The sequence below is a fragment of the Carya illinoinensis genome, chromosome 9 (genome assembly GCF_018687715.1).
Source record: "Carya illinoinensis cultivar Pawnee chromosome 9, C.illinoinensisPawnee_v1, whole genome shotgun sequence".
Lineage (NCBI taxonomy): Eukaryota > Viridiplantae > Streptophyta > Magnoliopsida > Fagales > Juglandaceae > Carya > Carya illinoinensis.
In genome coordinates this window covers 423158-439772 of record NC_056760.1, presented here as the reverse complement: position 1 = coordinate 439772, position 16615 = coordinate 423158, and the positions used below count along the sequence as shown (strand labels likewise).

Genomic DNA, 16615 nt, shown 5'->3' with positions numbered 1-16615 from the left:
GATCTAAGAATAATTTGAACTGTTGTCCTAAGGGTGTAACTACAGGCTTTACTTGTTCCATACCAAATCTAGAGAGAATTTTAGAGATGTAATTTTTTTGAGATAAGAATAGCATCCTAGCATTTCTATCTCTTTCAATTTCCATTCCTAAAATTTTCTTAGCAGGGCCCAGTTCCTTCATTTCAAATTCTGACTTCAACATGTTTTTAACTTGATCAATTAAAACAGTGTCTTTACAAGCTATCAACATGTCATCAACATATAAAAGGAGATAAACAAATATTCCTTTTTCTTCCTTGTAATAGACACAACTATCATAGCAGCTTCTTTTAAAATTATTGTTAATCATGTGTGTATCAAATTTTTTATACCACTGCAGAGGTGATTGTTTAAGACCACATAAAGATTTTTTAAGTAAACACACTTGATCACTTTTTATTTTATTAGAAAAGCCTTCAGGAGGCTGCATATGAATTTCTTCCTCAAGTTCTCCATGCAGAAATGCAGTTTTAACATCTAGTTGTTCTAAATGCAGATTTTCATAAGCAGTATAAGCTAACAGCAGCCTAATTGAGGTATGTTTAACCACTGGAGAGAAGATTTCATTGAAATCTATTCCTTCTCTCTGTGAAAATCCTTTGGCTACAAGTCTAGCCTTATACCTGGTCCCTTCTACCCCTGGTATGCCTTCCTTTTTCTTAAAGATCCATTTGGATCCTATAAGTTTTACCCCCTTAGGTTTAGGTACTAAAACCCAGGTTTTATTTTTATTTAGAGATTCCATTTCCTCATGCATAGCAAGAATCCATTTTGAAGAATCCTTGCTATTCACTGCCTCTTTATAGGTCCTAGGTTCCTGGTAAACCACTTCATCAGCTACAGTCAGTGCAAACATAGTGAGATCTGCCTGCCCATACCTTATAGGTGGTTTTATAACTCTCTTCTGACTATCTCTCACTAAGTTATAGGAGTTAGCACCACTTTGTTCAGTGTCACCTGAGTCTTCTTCCTCAGGTTTGCTACTTTCCCCAATTTCAGGTTCAGATTGGGCACTTACATGCTCCACCTCAATCTGAGATCCCCTTGGGGTTTGGTTAGTTTTTGGATCACTATTTTTATCCTGTACCCGAGCTATTTGTGACTCATTGAAGGTCACATCCCTGCTCACAATGCAGTTATACCTACTAGGTCCATCTACCCAAAGTTTGTAGCCCTTAACTCCTTCAGGATACCCTATAAAGATGCACTTAAGTGCCCTGGGTTCCAACTTGTCTGTTTTTGAGTGTGCATAAGCAACACACCCAAAAATTCTTAGGTAGTCATAGCTGGGAGGTTTCCCAGACCACAACTCATGTGGAGTTTTAAACTCTATGGCAGATGATGGGCATCTATTTATGAGATGTACAGCAGTAGTGGCAGCCTCTGCCCAAAATGTTTTGGGCAGCCCTGAGTTTGACAACATACACCTTACCCTTTCTAGGATGGTTCTGTTCATCCTTTCAGCTAAACCATTCTGTTGGGGTGTTTCCCTCACTGTCTTATGCCTAAGAATTCCTTCTTTTTGACAGTACATATTAAACTCATTAGACAGAAACTCTAGTCCATTATCTGTTCTAAGGATTTTGAGTTTTCTACCTACTTGGTTTTCCACTAGGGTCTTCCACTCCTTGAATTTTTCAAAAGTGTCACTCTTGTTTTTAAGGATGTATATCCAGACCTTCCTAGAGTAATCATCCACTAATGATAGAAAGTAACTCCCTCCACTATGTGAATTTACTCTTGCTGGTCCCCATAGGTCAGAATGAACATAATCTAGGGTTTGTTTGGTGTTGTGGGTTGCTGACTTAAAACTAACCCTCTTAGCCTTTCCATAGATACAATCTTCACAGAAAGGTAAGTTTCCTAAGTTTTGGTCACTCAGCAGTCCTTGTTTTTGTAATTCTAAGAGTCCCCCTTGACTTACATGTCCAAGCCTCCTATGCCATAGTACAGCTTTGTTTTCTACTATGTTCTGAGTTGAGTATGCTTCCCCAACTGCTGTTTTTCCAAGAAGGGTATACAACCCATTTTTAATTATTCCTTTCATAATAACTAGAGAGCCTTTAGTAACTCTAAGAACCCCTCCTTCAGATTTAAAGGTGTAACCTGCCACATCAAGCATACCAAGAGAAATTAAGTTTCTCTTTAGTTCAGGTATGAACCTGACCTCCCTCAGAACCTTTTCAATCCCATCATGCATTTTGAGTCTCACTGACCCTATACCCATGACTTTACAGGACTTGTTATTTCCTAGAATTACTTGCCCTCCTTCCATCTTAGTGAAAGTCTCAAACCACTCTCTAATTGGACACATATGAAAAGAACAACCAGAGTCCATTATCCACTCTGTTTTAGAGTCCACTTCACTCACAGTAAGTACCTCAGCACTTTCATACCCCTCTAAGACCACAGAAGCATCCCCTGCCTCTTTGGTCTTGTTCCCAAAGTTTGTTTTCCTTTCAGGACAGTCCTTCTTAAAATGCCCTTCCTTATGGCAATGAAAACATTTAAACTGTTTTCCCCTTGATTTAGACCTAGATTTCTTGTTTTCATTTTTACCCTTTTTCTCCCTTTTTTCTGTTCTACCCCTAACTGATAAACCTTCCCCATGACCTTGTTTGGTATCTCCCCTATTTTGAAGTTCCCTAATATGGAGTACAGATTGTACTTCATCTAGTGTCAAAGAGTCTCTACCATACATCATGGTTTCTTTAAGGCTTAGATATGATGAGTCCAAAGAACTCATCAAGAGGATGGCCTGATCCTCATCCTCCACCTTAATGTCTATGTTAGCTAGGTCTAGAATAATCTTGTTGAACTCATCAAGGTGTTGTCCTATTGGTGTTCCTGGGGTCATCTTGAAGGTATACAATTTGGTTTTCTTGTGTAGTCTATTTGCTAGAGACTTTGTCATATACAAATTTTCTAATTTTAACCATATGCCTGCAGCCGTGTCCTCACTAGCCACCTCTCTCAGGACTTTATCCCCAAGAGAGAGGATTAGGGCACTATGGGCCTTCTGGAGAATGTCCTTTTAGACAATCCATTTTTCTTCCTCTTTTGAGGAAGAGCCCTTTAATTTCTCACCAAGAAGGGCATCCTGCAGTCCATGTTGGACTAGCAGTGCCCTCATTTTTATTCTCCATAAGCCAAAATCATTATCTCCAGTAAACTTCTCTATGTCAAACCTCATTGTCCCCATGAACCTAGGGCTCTAGATACCAGTTGTTATAAAACAGCTTTTGTTTATAAAAGCTTTAGGTTATTGTGGTAGTAAACAAAACTAGTTACGAATATAAAACCTTTCGGGCTGTTTAAAAACAGTGTGATTTGAATCCAAAAATAAACTTAGATGCAAGAATCACAATAACCTCAGATTGACATCAACTACAACCATCGAAACAACAGTATACCAGTACATGACCATATCATCAATATATTTACAGAATGCTATTTACTCGCATGCTATACAGATTCAACAAGATAATCTATCAAAATATATCAAGATGCAAATATTTCCAATAAAGAATATGAAAGAATATTAAAGGCTATGAAAAACAAGAAAGAACACACCAATATACGTGGTTCGATCCTAATGGTCTACGTCCACGGCAGGAATGGGCCTTAGAGCTCTTTATTGATGATCAATACTTCACAAAGAAGCCTCAGTACATTTAGAGTAACAAGATCTCTCTTAGAAAACACCAGAAATCACTCAGATTTCTTCTCTCTACAAGGAAACCATGAAAAACCCTAAAATCCCTCTCTGTTTTCTCTCCCGAGCTCTCTGTCTCTCAAAACAGCCGCTTAGTACACAATGAATCAAATCGAATTAGGTTTACACCGTATCGTTAAGTATATATAGTTTACAAGAGATGTCAACACGTGTAATGATCCAGCGGCTCAGCTCTCAGACCTTCTGGAAGGATGCACAGGCTGACTCACGTGATCCGGCAGCTTAATAGACTTATCTTGAACGGTCCAGATCTTGCCACTTGTCCACCATCCATATACTAATCACTTCAAGAGAACATATAGCAAATTAAATGGTACGTATCATATAAATGTATTGACAACTATATATTACAATACGTAAATAAATTAATAATAGTATTTTATTAGTCTCAATTAGATGTATTTAAATATAAGTAGGTTGAGATATATATATTTAAATGTTTGAAGTAGATTGAAATGAGTTTAATTTTTTTATAAAAATTAAAAAAAAATAATAAATACTATCAATGATTGATTTTGAAATTGGTTGAAATCACTTTACATGTAAATACATCTCAGGACACAACCAAACATGACCTTATTCTTAGTATCAGGAGCTATCAACATTGATTTGCTCAATGTATAATAATTCTCACCATTTAACGGCTGAGAACCTAGAAATTTCAAATCAATGCGATATGTATCTAATTTGAAACTGAAATTATCGGTGACGGACTTCAGTAATTTTTTTTTCTTTTTCTTTTTTCTACTGTTAATGCTACTAGAGAGGTCAACACCTATAAAATGGTCGTGGCCACAGGCTACAGTGTTCAAAGTTCAACGCTATCCTTCATCAGTGCTATTGGGACAGCCACCGTCTTGAGAGAGAGAGAGAAATGGATTTCACAGAGCTGAGAGAAGCAATAGAGGAAGTAGAAGCAGTGGACGCCCATGCCCACAACATCGTCGCTCTCGATTCCACCTTTCCTTTCATCCATTGCTTCTCCGAAGCCGACGGCGACGCCTTGTCCTACGCTCCCCACTCTCTCTCCTTCAAGGTATTCTCCTTTACTCTACTCCGACACTGTTTACAAAGTGAGAACTGGGTCTCGGTCACTGTTTATTAAACGACTCAATCTCGATTCAAAATGATATATCCCCTGTTTCTAACTTATATTTCACTATTTGAAATCAACGCCATATTTCATTTTTGTTTATAGTTCTTTTTGCACTCTTCGATAGCCTCTTTCCAAGGAATTTTTTTAAGCTAAAATTCGAATGGAAAGAAAGAAAGGTAAAAGTAAACAGGTAAATGACGTCAGTAGAGGACAGCATGACAATGGCTTCTCTCTGGAAAGTGTATTTAATAGCTTTCCAATACAATAACCTTTGAGAGTTGCTACATCCCCGAGGATCTATCGAGAAAGGCTAAATTTTTTTTTTTTCTTTTTCCTTCATTTTTTTGATATTCTTAAATATATTAATTTTCAAAAAAATTCATAATATCATTTAAAATTACTTTTTTAATCATTAAATAAAATAAAAAAATACAATTGAAATCCCGAGCATTTCTCATAACCTTTTGTGATGTTTTATTTTCGGAATCAATTATTATTAGCGGCAGCCTTAGAAAAATAAAAGGAAAATACTATAAAAACAAAGGGATCCCACGGATCCACACACTCACGTAGCACACTACCGATGTCTCACGTGTCTCTTTATATTTTTTCTCTCTTTTTTTCTCCCCCTCACCCTCCCCCGTGCCCGCCCCTTGCCCACTCCCCGTGCCCCCTCCCCACGCCAGCCATGGTGCTAGAGGACCACCTCATGGTCAGGGACTACCTCTTTGTCTCGCCTCTCCTTTTTTTTTCCCTCCCCCTCGCCCGTGCCCTCTCCCCGCGCAAAAGGGGAAACGTACGGAAAGAAGGGGGAAAAAGAGAAGGAAAAAAAATGATACGTGGTATATTGACAGTGTGCCATATTAGTGTGTAAGTGTGTATGATTCCTTTGTATCTCTAACAGTTCCAAAAATAAAAAGAGTTACAATGTGCATTAATTAAGTCTCTAAGCTTTTTAAGCTTAGATAAAAAGCTGATAAAAAGCTTACAGATGTTTTGAATAGTGATTAATAAAATATTGTTATAATATAATTTTTAAATATTAATTTTATATTAAGATTTGAAAAAGTTAGATTGTTTATTATATTTTATATTGAGATTTGAAAAAATTGTAATGATGAATTGACATGAGATGAGATGAGATGAGATTTTTAGTTTTGATTAAACAAACAAGGAGTCTCTAAGCTTACAAAGAATTTGGGTTTATGAAGTTATGAACTGCCCGTCACTTATGCGTGTTAGGGTACTTCCGTATTTCTGTAGTCATGAAAACAAGATTGCAAGATGTTGTGTATATGGGAAATATATGCGATGTGTCTGTACCGTATAAATTTGTCTGAAATTGAAGTTGCTATTCAAATTCAGTATCAATAATGAATGCATGCGGTGACCTGGGTGTTCTTGGGACAAACCGGCATTAGTGCCTTTAGGGCCTTGGGGGATGTTGGAGAATGAGATAAGATGAGAATTTTATTAATATTGGTAAGATGGTTTGGTAAGATGGTTTGTGAATAATAATGAGATATTTTGAGTTAAATATTTTTGGGTTTTGGGAACGGAGAGAAACAATGATGATTAAAAAATATTTATAAAGTTAAAATATTGTTAAAATATAAACTTTTCATATTATTTTTGTTTTGGGATTTGAAAAAGTTAAATTATTTTTTGTTTGAAAGTTTAGAAAAGTTGTAATGATTAGTTTGAAAGTGTTTGAGTAATATTTGAGAAATAAATTAGATGAGATGAGATGGGATGGAATGAAAATTATTTCCAAACATCTCATTAGCGGTAAAATAACGTGTTGATTTCACATGATATGTCCTGGGCTCGTTCTTGGGTGCAAAAGCACTTTTAATGCCTGTGCTTCAAAGCAGAGTATGCTGCATTATCTTTCATCTGACTTAAATTTAGTAATATATGCTGCTATGACTTTGTAGCTGCATGGTAGTTGAGGACTTGAAAAAAATAATTCAAGGGCTTCCTTTCTGACTGCATTGCTTTGTGTGTGGCAGAGAAATTTAAGGCATCTTGCTGACTTATATGGATGTCAATTGTCCTTGCATGGGGTGGAAGAATTTCGTAGACTCTCTGGATTACAGACCATTAGCTCAACATGCTTCAAAGCTGCAAAAATCTCTTCCATACTCATAGATGATGGAATAGAGTTTAACAAAAAACATGACATAGAGTGGCATAAAAGTTTCGCTCAAGTTGTCGGTAGAATACTGAGAATTGAACGTCTGGCTGAGAAGATTCTTGATGAAGTAATATACATTTATAATTTTCACTTTTCTTACTTGCATTTTATGGTACTAGAAAAACTTTGAGCATTTCATACCATTTGTAATGCATGCATATGATGTTCTTTTTATCATCCTCTTTGTTTTAGTCAAATGATTAAACAATGCTGAAGATATTATTTGTTGTAAGGCTTTATCTTATTCTTCAGCTGGTTGTACTTTTCATCCTGATGTCCAACTCCATCCCCCCAAAAAAGGGGGAGAATATGCTTGTTCTATGAAAACAATTTATTTGCTTATGGGGAGGCCAAAATATTATTCAGTTTTCATTTTTATGAAACTTGATGCATCTGTAGTTATCAACTCTCTGTTGCATGTGTATGTTTGTTCCGTAAGTATCATTGCTGGAACTAGAGAATTGGCTATTGGTTATTTCTGCAACTTCTTTTGAAAGCTTAATGTCAATCTAAACAGAAGCAGTTATAATTTTTACCTTTCAAAATATGCTTTATGATTATATTTCTACTTTTTTCATTTCACTCATAGTGTCCCCGTAATTTTCTTGTACCTTTCTTTCAGAGTACTTCTTTCTGTTTCTTGTACATTTTTTATTATGCTTCCATGCCTATGTCAATGAGATATCGATGACCTGCATAGGCTTTTTTTCTTTTTCTTTTTTCTAGTCTAGATGTAAGCGATGCAGTATCTTTTTATCTCCAGGGTGAGTTTTTGAGAACTCAGTTTAGTTTCTTGCACATATATTTACCTATCAGAAAAAGTTTGTTGAACATATATCTGTACTCCATTCATCAGCTATTGCTCTCTCGTTTCATTATTATTTGGGTATTATTGACTTAGCATCCCTTATAAAAAAACAAAAACAAAAGCATCCCTTACTCTCTGCTCTCGTGATCTCTTTGTTCTTTTAAGGAAGAGATCCATGTAATTTTCACGTTGTAATTTATATCTTTCATTTGTATTTTACTTTTTTTTCGTGTTCCCTAGGAGTTGCCAGATGGATCAACTTGGACATTGGATCTTTTCACCGAAACTTATCTGGGAAAGTTGAAGTCATATCCTTTCAGCTTGCTATGAATTTTCCGCTATTCTGTTGTCCTTACAAATACTAAAAAGAGAAGCATGTTTCAGTTGATTTCCTTATCAACTCTATCACAGTTGCTAACCAGATATATGGCTTAAAAAGCATAGCTGCATACCGCAGTGGCTTAGAGATAAATACAAATGTCACAAAAATAGATGCTGAAGAAGGTCTTTCTGAAATTTTAACAGGTATGGGTTGTAGAATGAGTTTTTGCAGTGTACACTGCAAGGTATACTAACCGATTTATCTTTCCAGCTGGAAAGCCTACCCGCATTACGAACAAGAGCTTTATTGATTATGTCTTTACACGTGCTTTGGAGGTTGCTCTATGCTTTGACTTGCCGATGCAGATACACACAGGGTAACAAAAAGTCTTCAAAATGATAAATTGCTTAACATTATGCTCTTAGTGATGGCTGAGAAGAGAGGAGCAAGAAATGAAAACTTGGAATCTGGGTGGATCTTTGAAAGGGGTTTATTGGGAATCCTACTTACAGCTGGGGATGAGTTGCTTGCTTTCAAATTTCTAGAGATAGGGAAGGGCTTTCTCAAGTCAAATAAAAAACATACCTGAAACACACTGGACTTAATTTTATCTTATGTTTGGGTTTCCACAACATAAAGGCCAGGGAGGTGGACCAAGTCTGGTCCACTTCTGGAAAACCAAGCAACTTCTAAGATTCTATGCTGTTGTTGCTTGTCCTTTTCTCAGCTACCAGAAAAAAGTACTAGAGCAGTCTGTATATTCTTACACTGTTATTTTTCCTACTAATAATTTTTTTTTTTCCCTTTTTTCCTACAACTAGTTTTGGAGACAAGGATTTGGATATGCGGCTGTCAAATCCCCTTCATCTCCGGACCCTTCTTGAGGACAAGAGATTTTCTAAGTGCCGTTTAGTACTTTTGCATGCATCCTACCCATTTTCAAAGGAAGCATCATATCTGGCCTCTGTTTATCCCCAGGTCAAATTTTGTATCAGTGAATCAAACTTTTGGACATGTACTTTTGATAATAAACTTGGAAGTTACTCTTACAATCAATGCAATTCCATCACTTTCAGGTGTTCCTTGACTTTGGGTTGGCAGTTCCCAAGCTCAGTGTCCACGGAATGATATCTTCCACCAAAGAGCTTTTGGAGCTAGCTCCACTAAAGAAGGTGATACCATGGGAAAGTCTAAATAAGACTTATTCAGAAGTTTAGTATAGAAAAGACAAAGGATATTTTGACATTTTCTTGCTAAATTAGTCTCCACATCTACTTTGTGAGAGGAGCTTCTTTACACTTCCTAACTTTCCACTATTCCCTCCCCTCCCCTCCTTCTCCCCTTCCTTTCTAATCAATAGACTCGCTCACTGACTACTTGGTTGCGAAATGCATGCATGTTTACAGAACAAGCATCCTAATGCTTAGGAAGACGACAGTGGTTTTCCTTATGTATATACACCTTTTTGTTTTTGGTTTGTACTAATAACAGTTGGTGCTAATCATAAATGATTTTGCAGGTGATGTTCAGTTCTGACGGCTATGCGTTTCCTGAAACTTTTTACTTAGGTTCGTTAAAGCGAATATGTTTGATACCAATTTATCCATGATCAAAATGAAATTTTTTAACATCAAATCATATCAGATGCTAACGGCGCTTACTTCAAACAACCAATTTTCATTCTTACAGGTGCAAAGAAAGCACGTGAAGTTGTCTTTTCTGTTCTATGTGATGCATGCATTGATGGTGATCTCTCAATTCCCGAAGCTGTTGAAGCTGCTAAGGACATCTTTGCACAAAATGCAATTCAGTTTTACAAGATCAATTTATCTTATGGTTTAACGAATAAATTAACTCCTTACTCTGTGGAGACGAAGACAAATGCATCAGATAATGATGACTCACTTGTTCGCATTATATGGGTTGATGGTTCTGGGCAGCAAAGATGTCGTGTGAGTACTTTTTTTCCTTTGATGTGATTTGGGACGTGATTGTCAATGTCTGAGACAAGCATAGGAATATATTTAGAAGTTGATACAGGAGCACAAAATAGGTCTGTCAACTAGGAAAGAATGACTTAGGTTTTTTGTCCATTACAGACAGAAAAGATGGAAATTGTCATAGGGTCTCAAAACTCGTTATGTTAAAGGGTGACATTATTCATGTTTTGTTGATGAGTACTGTCTTCCACAATATGAAGCAGGGTGGCTTCCTTTATATTGTTTGGGACAGAGAAAAAGATAAATTAAACCCGTTTTCCTAATTATGCTAGCGGCATGCATCATGCTATGTGTTTGTTTTTTTATGGAAGTAACTAGCAACACCTTTGTGGCTTGTAAACTCATGTCATGACATTAATTAGCAGCATGATGTGTCATACTGTGTATTTATTTTTATAATGCATTTGTTTTCTCTCTTATGCTTTCTTCTTTTGCCTTGTCGTGATTGCATAATTCGATTATGGTAATCAGATTAGGGAAAACTAGGAAAATACATTCACTTTTCATAGACAATGATCTAGGATTAACCTATTAGCCTTCCAAAATTAAGCTGTAAGGGTTTTTTGTATAGATTTTGCAATGTATTTTGTTTCAGATTGTTTTTTGTGCAAGAAGTTCAGATGTGTAACACAATGTCTCCAGCATGATACCGTCCGTTACTTAGATCCAGAGTCACATTGTTGATATTTAAGGAAAATCATCGTAGTATAGTACAAACTTCCATCTGTTTTTGGGGCTTGTATATAACTATTTTGGATTTGGATAATGCTGATAAAGTCTATCTAGTTTGATTTTTTTTTTTTTTTACCAGTTTGTTGTCATTGTTTCAGGTTGTTCCAGGGAAGCGCTTCAACAATATTGTTAGAAAGAATGGTATCGGTTTGACATTTGCATCGATGGGCATGACTTCTTTTGCTGATGGTCCAGCAGATGAGACCAATCTAACTGGAGTTGGTGAGATCAGACTAATTCCTGATTTGTCAACCAAGTGCAGGATACCATGGTACTAAATATCTTCGAGAAGCTGCTGGTCCATTTTGCATAATGTTTTCCTCTGTGTCCATTTTGAAATTCATGGGTAGCAGCATGTAAATTAGATTTCCCAAATCCCTCATCTCCTTCAAATATTGGGGGGGTGAAAATGGAGATTGCAAATCCCCTACATTTTTCTCCCCAAAATAATTAGGATGTATGATAATCTGGACTTCATTTTGATCTTTAATGAAGTGTGCAAAACCCAATAGTGTGGATGGATTTTATCCTTAATAATTTTAAAAACTTTATTTTCAAACTTCTCATTAAAGGTTCTGGAAACATCTCTCTCTCTCTCTCTCTCTCTCTCTCTCTCTCTGTTGACCTCTATGTAACATCTGGTTCAATATTTTTTCTTTTATTTTTTCTTTTCCCCATTTCAACCAGAGTATGACTAATTAGGTTCATGTTAATGACCTTCTTTGTTTCACTTTATTTATTTATTTTTTTGCTGGTATTTATGCCCAGTAATTGGGCTATGCAAAAATAGACCTACTACTGTGCACTCAATTTATTTGGTGTTTCTGCTAAGAGAGCATCTGAGGAACGTAGAATTATTTATCAGTAAACTATGTTTTATTTGCATCATATCTGACTCAGCAAATCACTCTCTTCTTCAACAGGAAAGAACACGAGGAAATGGTTTTGGCTGACATGCATCTTAAACCTGGTGAAGCATGGGAATATTGCCCAAGAGAGGCCCTGCGAAGGGTTTCAAAATTTCTAAAAGATGAATTTAACTTGGTATGGAGGATAATTACTATGTTAATTGCAATCTGGTTTGATGTTTAATTTTCAAATGCTGTGTCCAGGAAATGAATGCAGGGTTTGAGAATGAATTTTTTCTCTTGAAGGGTGTACTAAGGTATGTCAACCTATGATCGCTAGGTCATTTCGTTATTTGTGTATCTTGTCAGAACAATTAATGTTATTTAAAACTTTTGCAGGGAAGGGAAAGAAGAATGGGTGCCAATAGACTCAACAGCTTACTGCTCTACATCAGCATTTGATGCTGTTTCCCCCTTATTTCGTGAAATTATTGCTGCTCTTGATACCCTGAATATTCCAGTGGAACAGGTACAAAAGTTAACTCATAACGTTCATTTATGCTTATTTGCTTAATTTTAAAGCAGTTTTCTGTTGGAGATGCTTGATTGCACTGATTTTGTTAATCTCTGTTTCCATCTTTAGAGGAAAGATATTTTGCATATTACTTCCTGATTTAACCCTGCGATGCCACTACTTTCCAAAGAAACTCAAAATTTCTGCAAAATTCAGTGTGTGGCATTTGCATGCCGGATCTTTTCACTCTCTGTCTATTGCCGGTCTAGGAATTGGCAAGTCATTTTCTACTGAATCCTGAGTCTATTAAGCCTGCCTCAGTGAAGTGTTTGATAGATGGACATTGAAATAGAAGTAAAAAGAGGATGTAAATCTTGTAAAACAGCAAGGAAACTACGGATTAACCTTCTTTCTATACCTGCAGAGAGGTCATACTTGAGTAATCTATTCAGCAGATAGCCATTAGGCTTCCAAACTGGCCCAATCTATCGAAATTGCAGCCTTAGTCCCTGAAGATATTTTGCATGAGGAATGAAACATAACCATATTTGTTAAATGCATCTGTGTTGTCAAGCAGAATTTTACAAATGATTTGTGATAATGGCTTTGCTCGAGATCTCCTTTTTTTTTTTTTTTTAGCTTTCATCATTTGTTTACTTTTACTACCTCTAAACCTAAGCGTACCCATTGTTTTTCTGTTGACATCAGAACTGGAAGAAACCCTATGTTCTTTTATCTGTCTAATTTCATTTGTTCTTTGGCATGGGGAAGTGAACTGTGACGATCTTTTGTTAAAAAGAATCCAACACTATTTGTGCCGATACTGTCAAGATTTCCACTCTATTATATTAGTCTTCATGTAGCAAATATTTTATAGTTTTTATACGTCCTCCCAACTTGTCTGAACTCAAAGCCAAGATTAATGACTGATAAAATTTTTTGAGTCTGCTTCCCCCATTTCCAAACTTAGCCATTATGGACGAGACCAAAATGGATTGTTCAGCAGAGGCTGGCATGCCCTCTGTCTGCAGGACTTCTTCCCAGGTTTTTGATTTTCTATCTCGGTGATTTTGATTGAACATTCATCAGTCACTTTCCACATTTTCACTTTGTTTGATTCATTAATGAAGCCATATATCTGTTTGTTTGCAAAACCCTGCTTAATTCTTAATAGAGGTGACTGCAATGCCTTGCTGTCTGTTCCTGTATGTTCCATTGTTGAGGGTTCTTGTAATTCAAGTATTAATTGCCTTGCCTTTGTTAACTCTTGTCGTATTTTATAGGTCCATGCAGAGTCTGGGAATGGTCAATTTGAGATGGCTCTAGGGCACACCACTTGTATTTATGCTGCTGACCACTTGGTTTTCACCCGTGAGGTTATTAGGGCTATAGCAAGGAAACATGGACTACTGGCAACTTTCATGCCGAAGTAGGTGCCAAATAATAGTTATTTTCTTTCATACAATAAGAGAGAATTTTAAATGGTTCCTGATTTCAAAACTTGGGGGGGAAAGGCTAGCCACTAGTGACTCCACATCCAATCGACAGACTTAATGTGGGACACAATTTTTTATGCTGTGACATCTAATGCTCAATACAAGTGAAGAATATTTTAATGCCTTTTATGTTTGTAGCATTTTCTTCTTAATGTTTCGCAATGTAGTAAATTTCACTGCATAACATGGTTGACTCTACTTAATGGCCAGGTATGCTTTAGATGACATTGGTTCAGGATCCCATGTGCATATCAGTTTGTATCAGAGTGGAGAGAATGTTTTTATGGCATCAGGTGGAACATCTCGATTTGGAATGTCCACTGTTGGGGAGGAGTTCATGGCAGGGGTTTTACATCATCTTCCTGCAATTTTGGCATTTACAGCGCCTGTTCCAAATAGGTAATTTATTTTTCACATGATATTGTACAATTTGATTTAGTTCTTATTATTGTCTCTGACGTTGTATTTGCAATCTATTATTGGCATATACCTACCAAGCTGAGCACTTTCATCCCGTTCTAAAAGAGAAGCATTTATGAAGTTAGTTTTTACTCTGAATCCGTTGTACTTCCACCACAGCAGATACAGCTTGTCAAATTTCCATAATACTTGTCAAATTTCGCAATTCTTTTTTATTACCCTTTGTAAGTACAGTGAATAGATTACCTCAAAGCATCTTTAAATTGAGAAATGTGGGTCAATTATCCAAATAATGTTCCGGTCAAAAGATATTCTTATTCGTCTTCTTTATCTTTTCATAGTCTCTCTTTCTCTCTCCCTATGCACGTGTGAATGTGCGCGCTCATGTGGGAGGTGGGTGCACATGCAAGGCCACATGTGTTGCTGCATGCCTAATGCTCAAGTGCATTTAATTGTTTTATTTTTTCCTTCCTTTTTTTCTTATTTATAAAATTCCTAAAGCCTCATCAAAAGTTCAACATTTTGGGGGCTGTCTTTGCCAGGATTGAAGTTCCGAATTTTCTGTTTTGTGAACTTTTTGTGTATGGTGAAACAAATTTGTAATGTAGATATTTATACAATAAAAGTTTGCGTGGGATGTAAAACTTAGTAGGAAAGTAGTATTGTCAGGTGTAATTTTGTTCTTTATATGTTGGTAGTATGGTTAGAATTTTGCTTCATATGGGCTGTTTTCTGCTTTTTTAACTGTCATTAGCCTGCAGTTATGATCGAATAGTACCAAATACATGGAGTGGAGCATACCAGTGCTGGGGAAAAGAAAACAGAGAAGCTCCACTGAGAACTGCATGCCCACCTGGAATTTCAGATGGTCTGGTCAGCAACTTTGAAATTAAATCATTTGATGGGTGTGCAAATCCACACTTGGGATTGGCTGCTATAGTTGCTGCTGGCATTGATGGTCTTCGGAGGCATCTTTCTCTTCCTGAGCCCATTGGTAAGATTGTGGTCTCTGACACATGACAGGTTGAACATTTTTTTTTTTAGTTATGGAGGTGCATGATGACGTTTGTTTATGAAACAGATACAAATCCTCATAGCCTTGCTGATAAACTTCATAGATTGCCAAAATCACTTTCTGAATCGTTAGAAGCTCTTCAGAAAGATAGTGTCTTCGAAGATCTAATTGGTGAAAAGCTTTTGGTTGCCATAAAAGGAATTCGCAAGGTATGTACCAAATAGGCCTTATGAATGGTGAGCTTGTAGAATTCATTGGCTGTCGGTTCCTAGGGACTGGTTTGGTTACACAAAACTAAACTATCTCATCTCATCTCATCTCATAAATCATTATAACTTTTTCAAATTCTTACACAAAATATAATAAACAATTCAATTTTTTCAAATCTCAAAATAAAACTAAAATTAAAAAATTATATTATAACAATATTTTATTCAACTTTTAATAAAACATCTTATTTGAATTGTGTAACCAAACAAGGCTTAACTTTGTCACTACCCAAACTCCTATATAATATATTGGTGGTTAAGGGAATAAAAACCACAATAAGAATAAAAGTAAGTTTGTTAATATCAAATGGCATAAAGCGTTCCAAAACATAGACCACCCAGATATGGACATATTCTGTATAACTTGCCTTAATTTTTCAAAGATGCCTGAGTTTATTCACAAAAAAGAAATTCCAAAGTTGCCTGAGTAACTTAACTTTTGTCAACGAATCTTCAATATTCCAAAACATCTTTCTTGACTGAAAAATATAAAGATTTCTTTGTTCCATGCTGTAGAACATAGCAGAGCATGCTCAGGCATCTTGTGATTCAATAGCATGCACAGATGCCTTGTACTTCGCTTATCAATTAATCGCAAATATGAATTAGGAAATGTCAAATATAGGCTCAGCTGACGCATCAAAGGTATAGAGCACACTTTTAAGTCCTTACTCTCCCAGATAGCAAAATTTATACCTGACAAATTACAGGATGAGTTATAAAATGCTGTTATTGAACCATTATTAAAAGGTTTTTTTTTTCTTCAGTTTTGAATGCAAATTACAATGCTGTGTGATTTCTTGTTTGCAGGCGGAGATTGATTATTACTCGCAGCATAAGGATGCATACAAGCAACTTCTACACCGATATTAATCTGATTATTTGCTGGTTCTGGTCAGGTTGGTCTATAGTTGGAAACATGTGGACAATCCCTTCTCTGTGAACTTTGTATTCTCTTTGCTGCTTATTAGAGAAACAAAATAGCATGGAATAAACTTTTTTTTTTTTCCTGCTTTAGTTGGTCCCTCGTCTCGTGTTGGAACAAACAAATCGATAGATAAATAATTTGGTTCTCTCTATAAACGTGCAGACCAGTCGCATTAATGTCATGTAAATTGGAAAA

General features: G+C 36.2%; 1 protein-coding gene across 2 annotated transcripts; it reads left to right on the top strand.

Moving 5' to 3' along the window:
• Positions 1 to 4522: 4522 nt before the first annotated feature.
• On the top strand, positions 4523 to 16575 carry LOC122277711 (protein fluG). Of its 2 annotated transcripts, none has more exons than XM_043087805.1 (18): positions 4523 to 4811; positions 6884 to 7135; positions 8117 to 8184; positions 8286 to 8401; positions 8469 to 8574; positions 9020 to 9176; positions 9275 to 9370; positions 9718 to 9766; positions 9888 to 10150; positions 11029 to 11201; positions 11854 to 11974; positions 12085 to 12095; positions 12178 to 12307; positions 13576 to 13721; positions 13999 to 14187; positions 14970 to 15202; positions 15290 to 15432; positions 16303 to 16575. In XM_043087805.1, the coding sequence occupies exons 1-18, from the start codon at positions 4650 to 4652 to the stop codon at positions 16363 to 16365; spliced, it is 2478 nt and encodes an 825-aa protein (XP_042943739.1). In that variant the 5' UTR covers positions 4523 to 4649; the 3' UTR covers positions 16366 to 16575. The 2 variants fall into 2 exon arrangements, with proteins under 2 accessions (XP_042943739.1, XP_042943738.1); XM_043087804.1 differs by having other exon boundaries at positions 4524 to 4811; positions 12043 to 12095.
• The last annotated feature ends 40 nt before the right edge of the window (positions 16576 to 16615 follow it).

Bases quoted from the DNA above. Each gene is read 5' to 3' on its own strand.
- LOC122277711 (XM_043087804.1), top strand. From the start codon at position 4,650: ATGGATTTCACAGAGCTGAGAGAAGCAATAGAGGAAGTAGAAGCAGTG. The intron at 10,151-11,028 runs GTGAGTACTTTT...TCATTGTTTCAG, and splicing joins CTGGGCAGCAAAGATGTCGT to GTTGTTCCAGGGAAGCGCTT. The intron at 13,722-13,998 runs GTAGGTGCCAAA...CTTAATGGCCAG, and splicing joins CTGGCAACTTTCATGCCGAA to GTATGCTTTAGATGACATTG.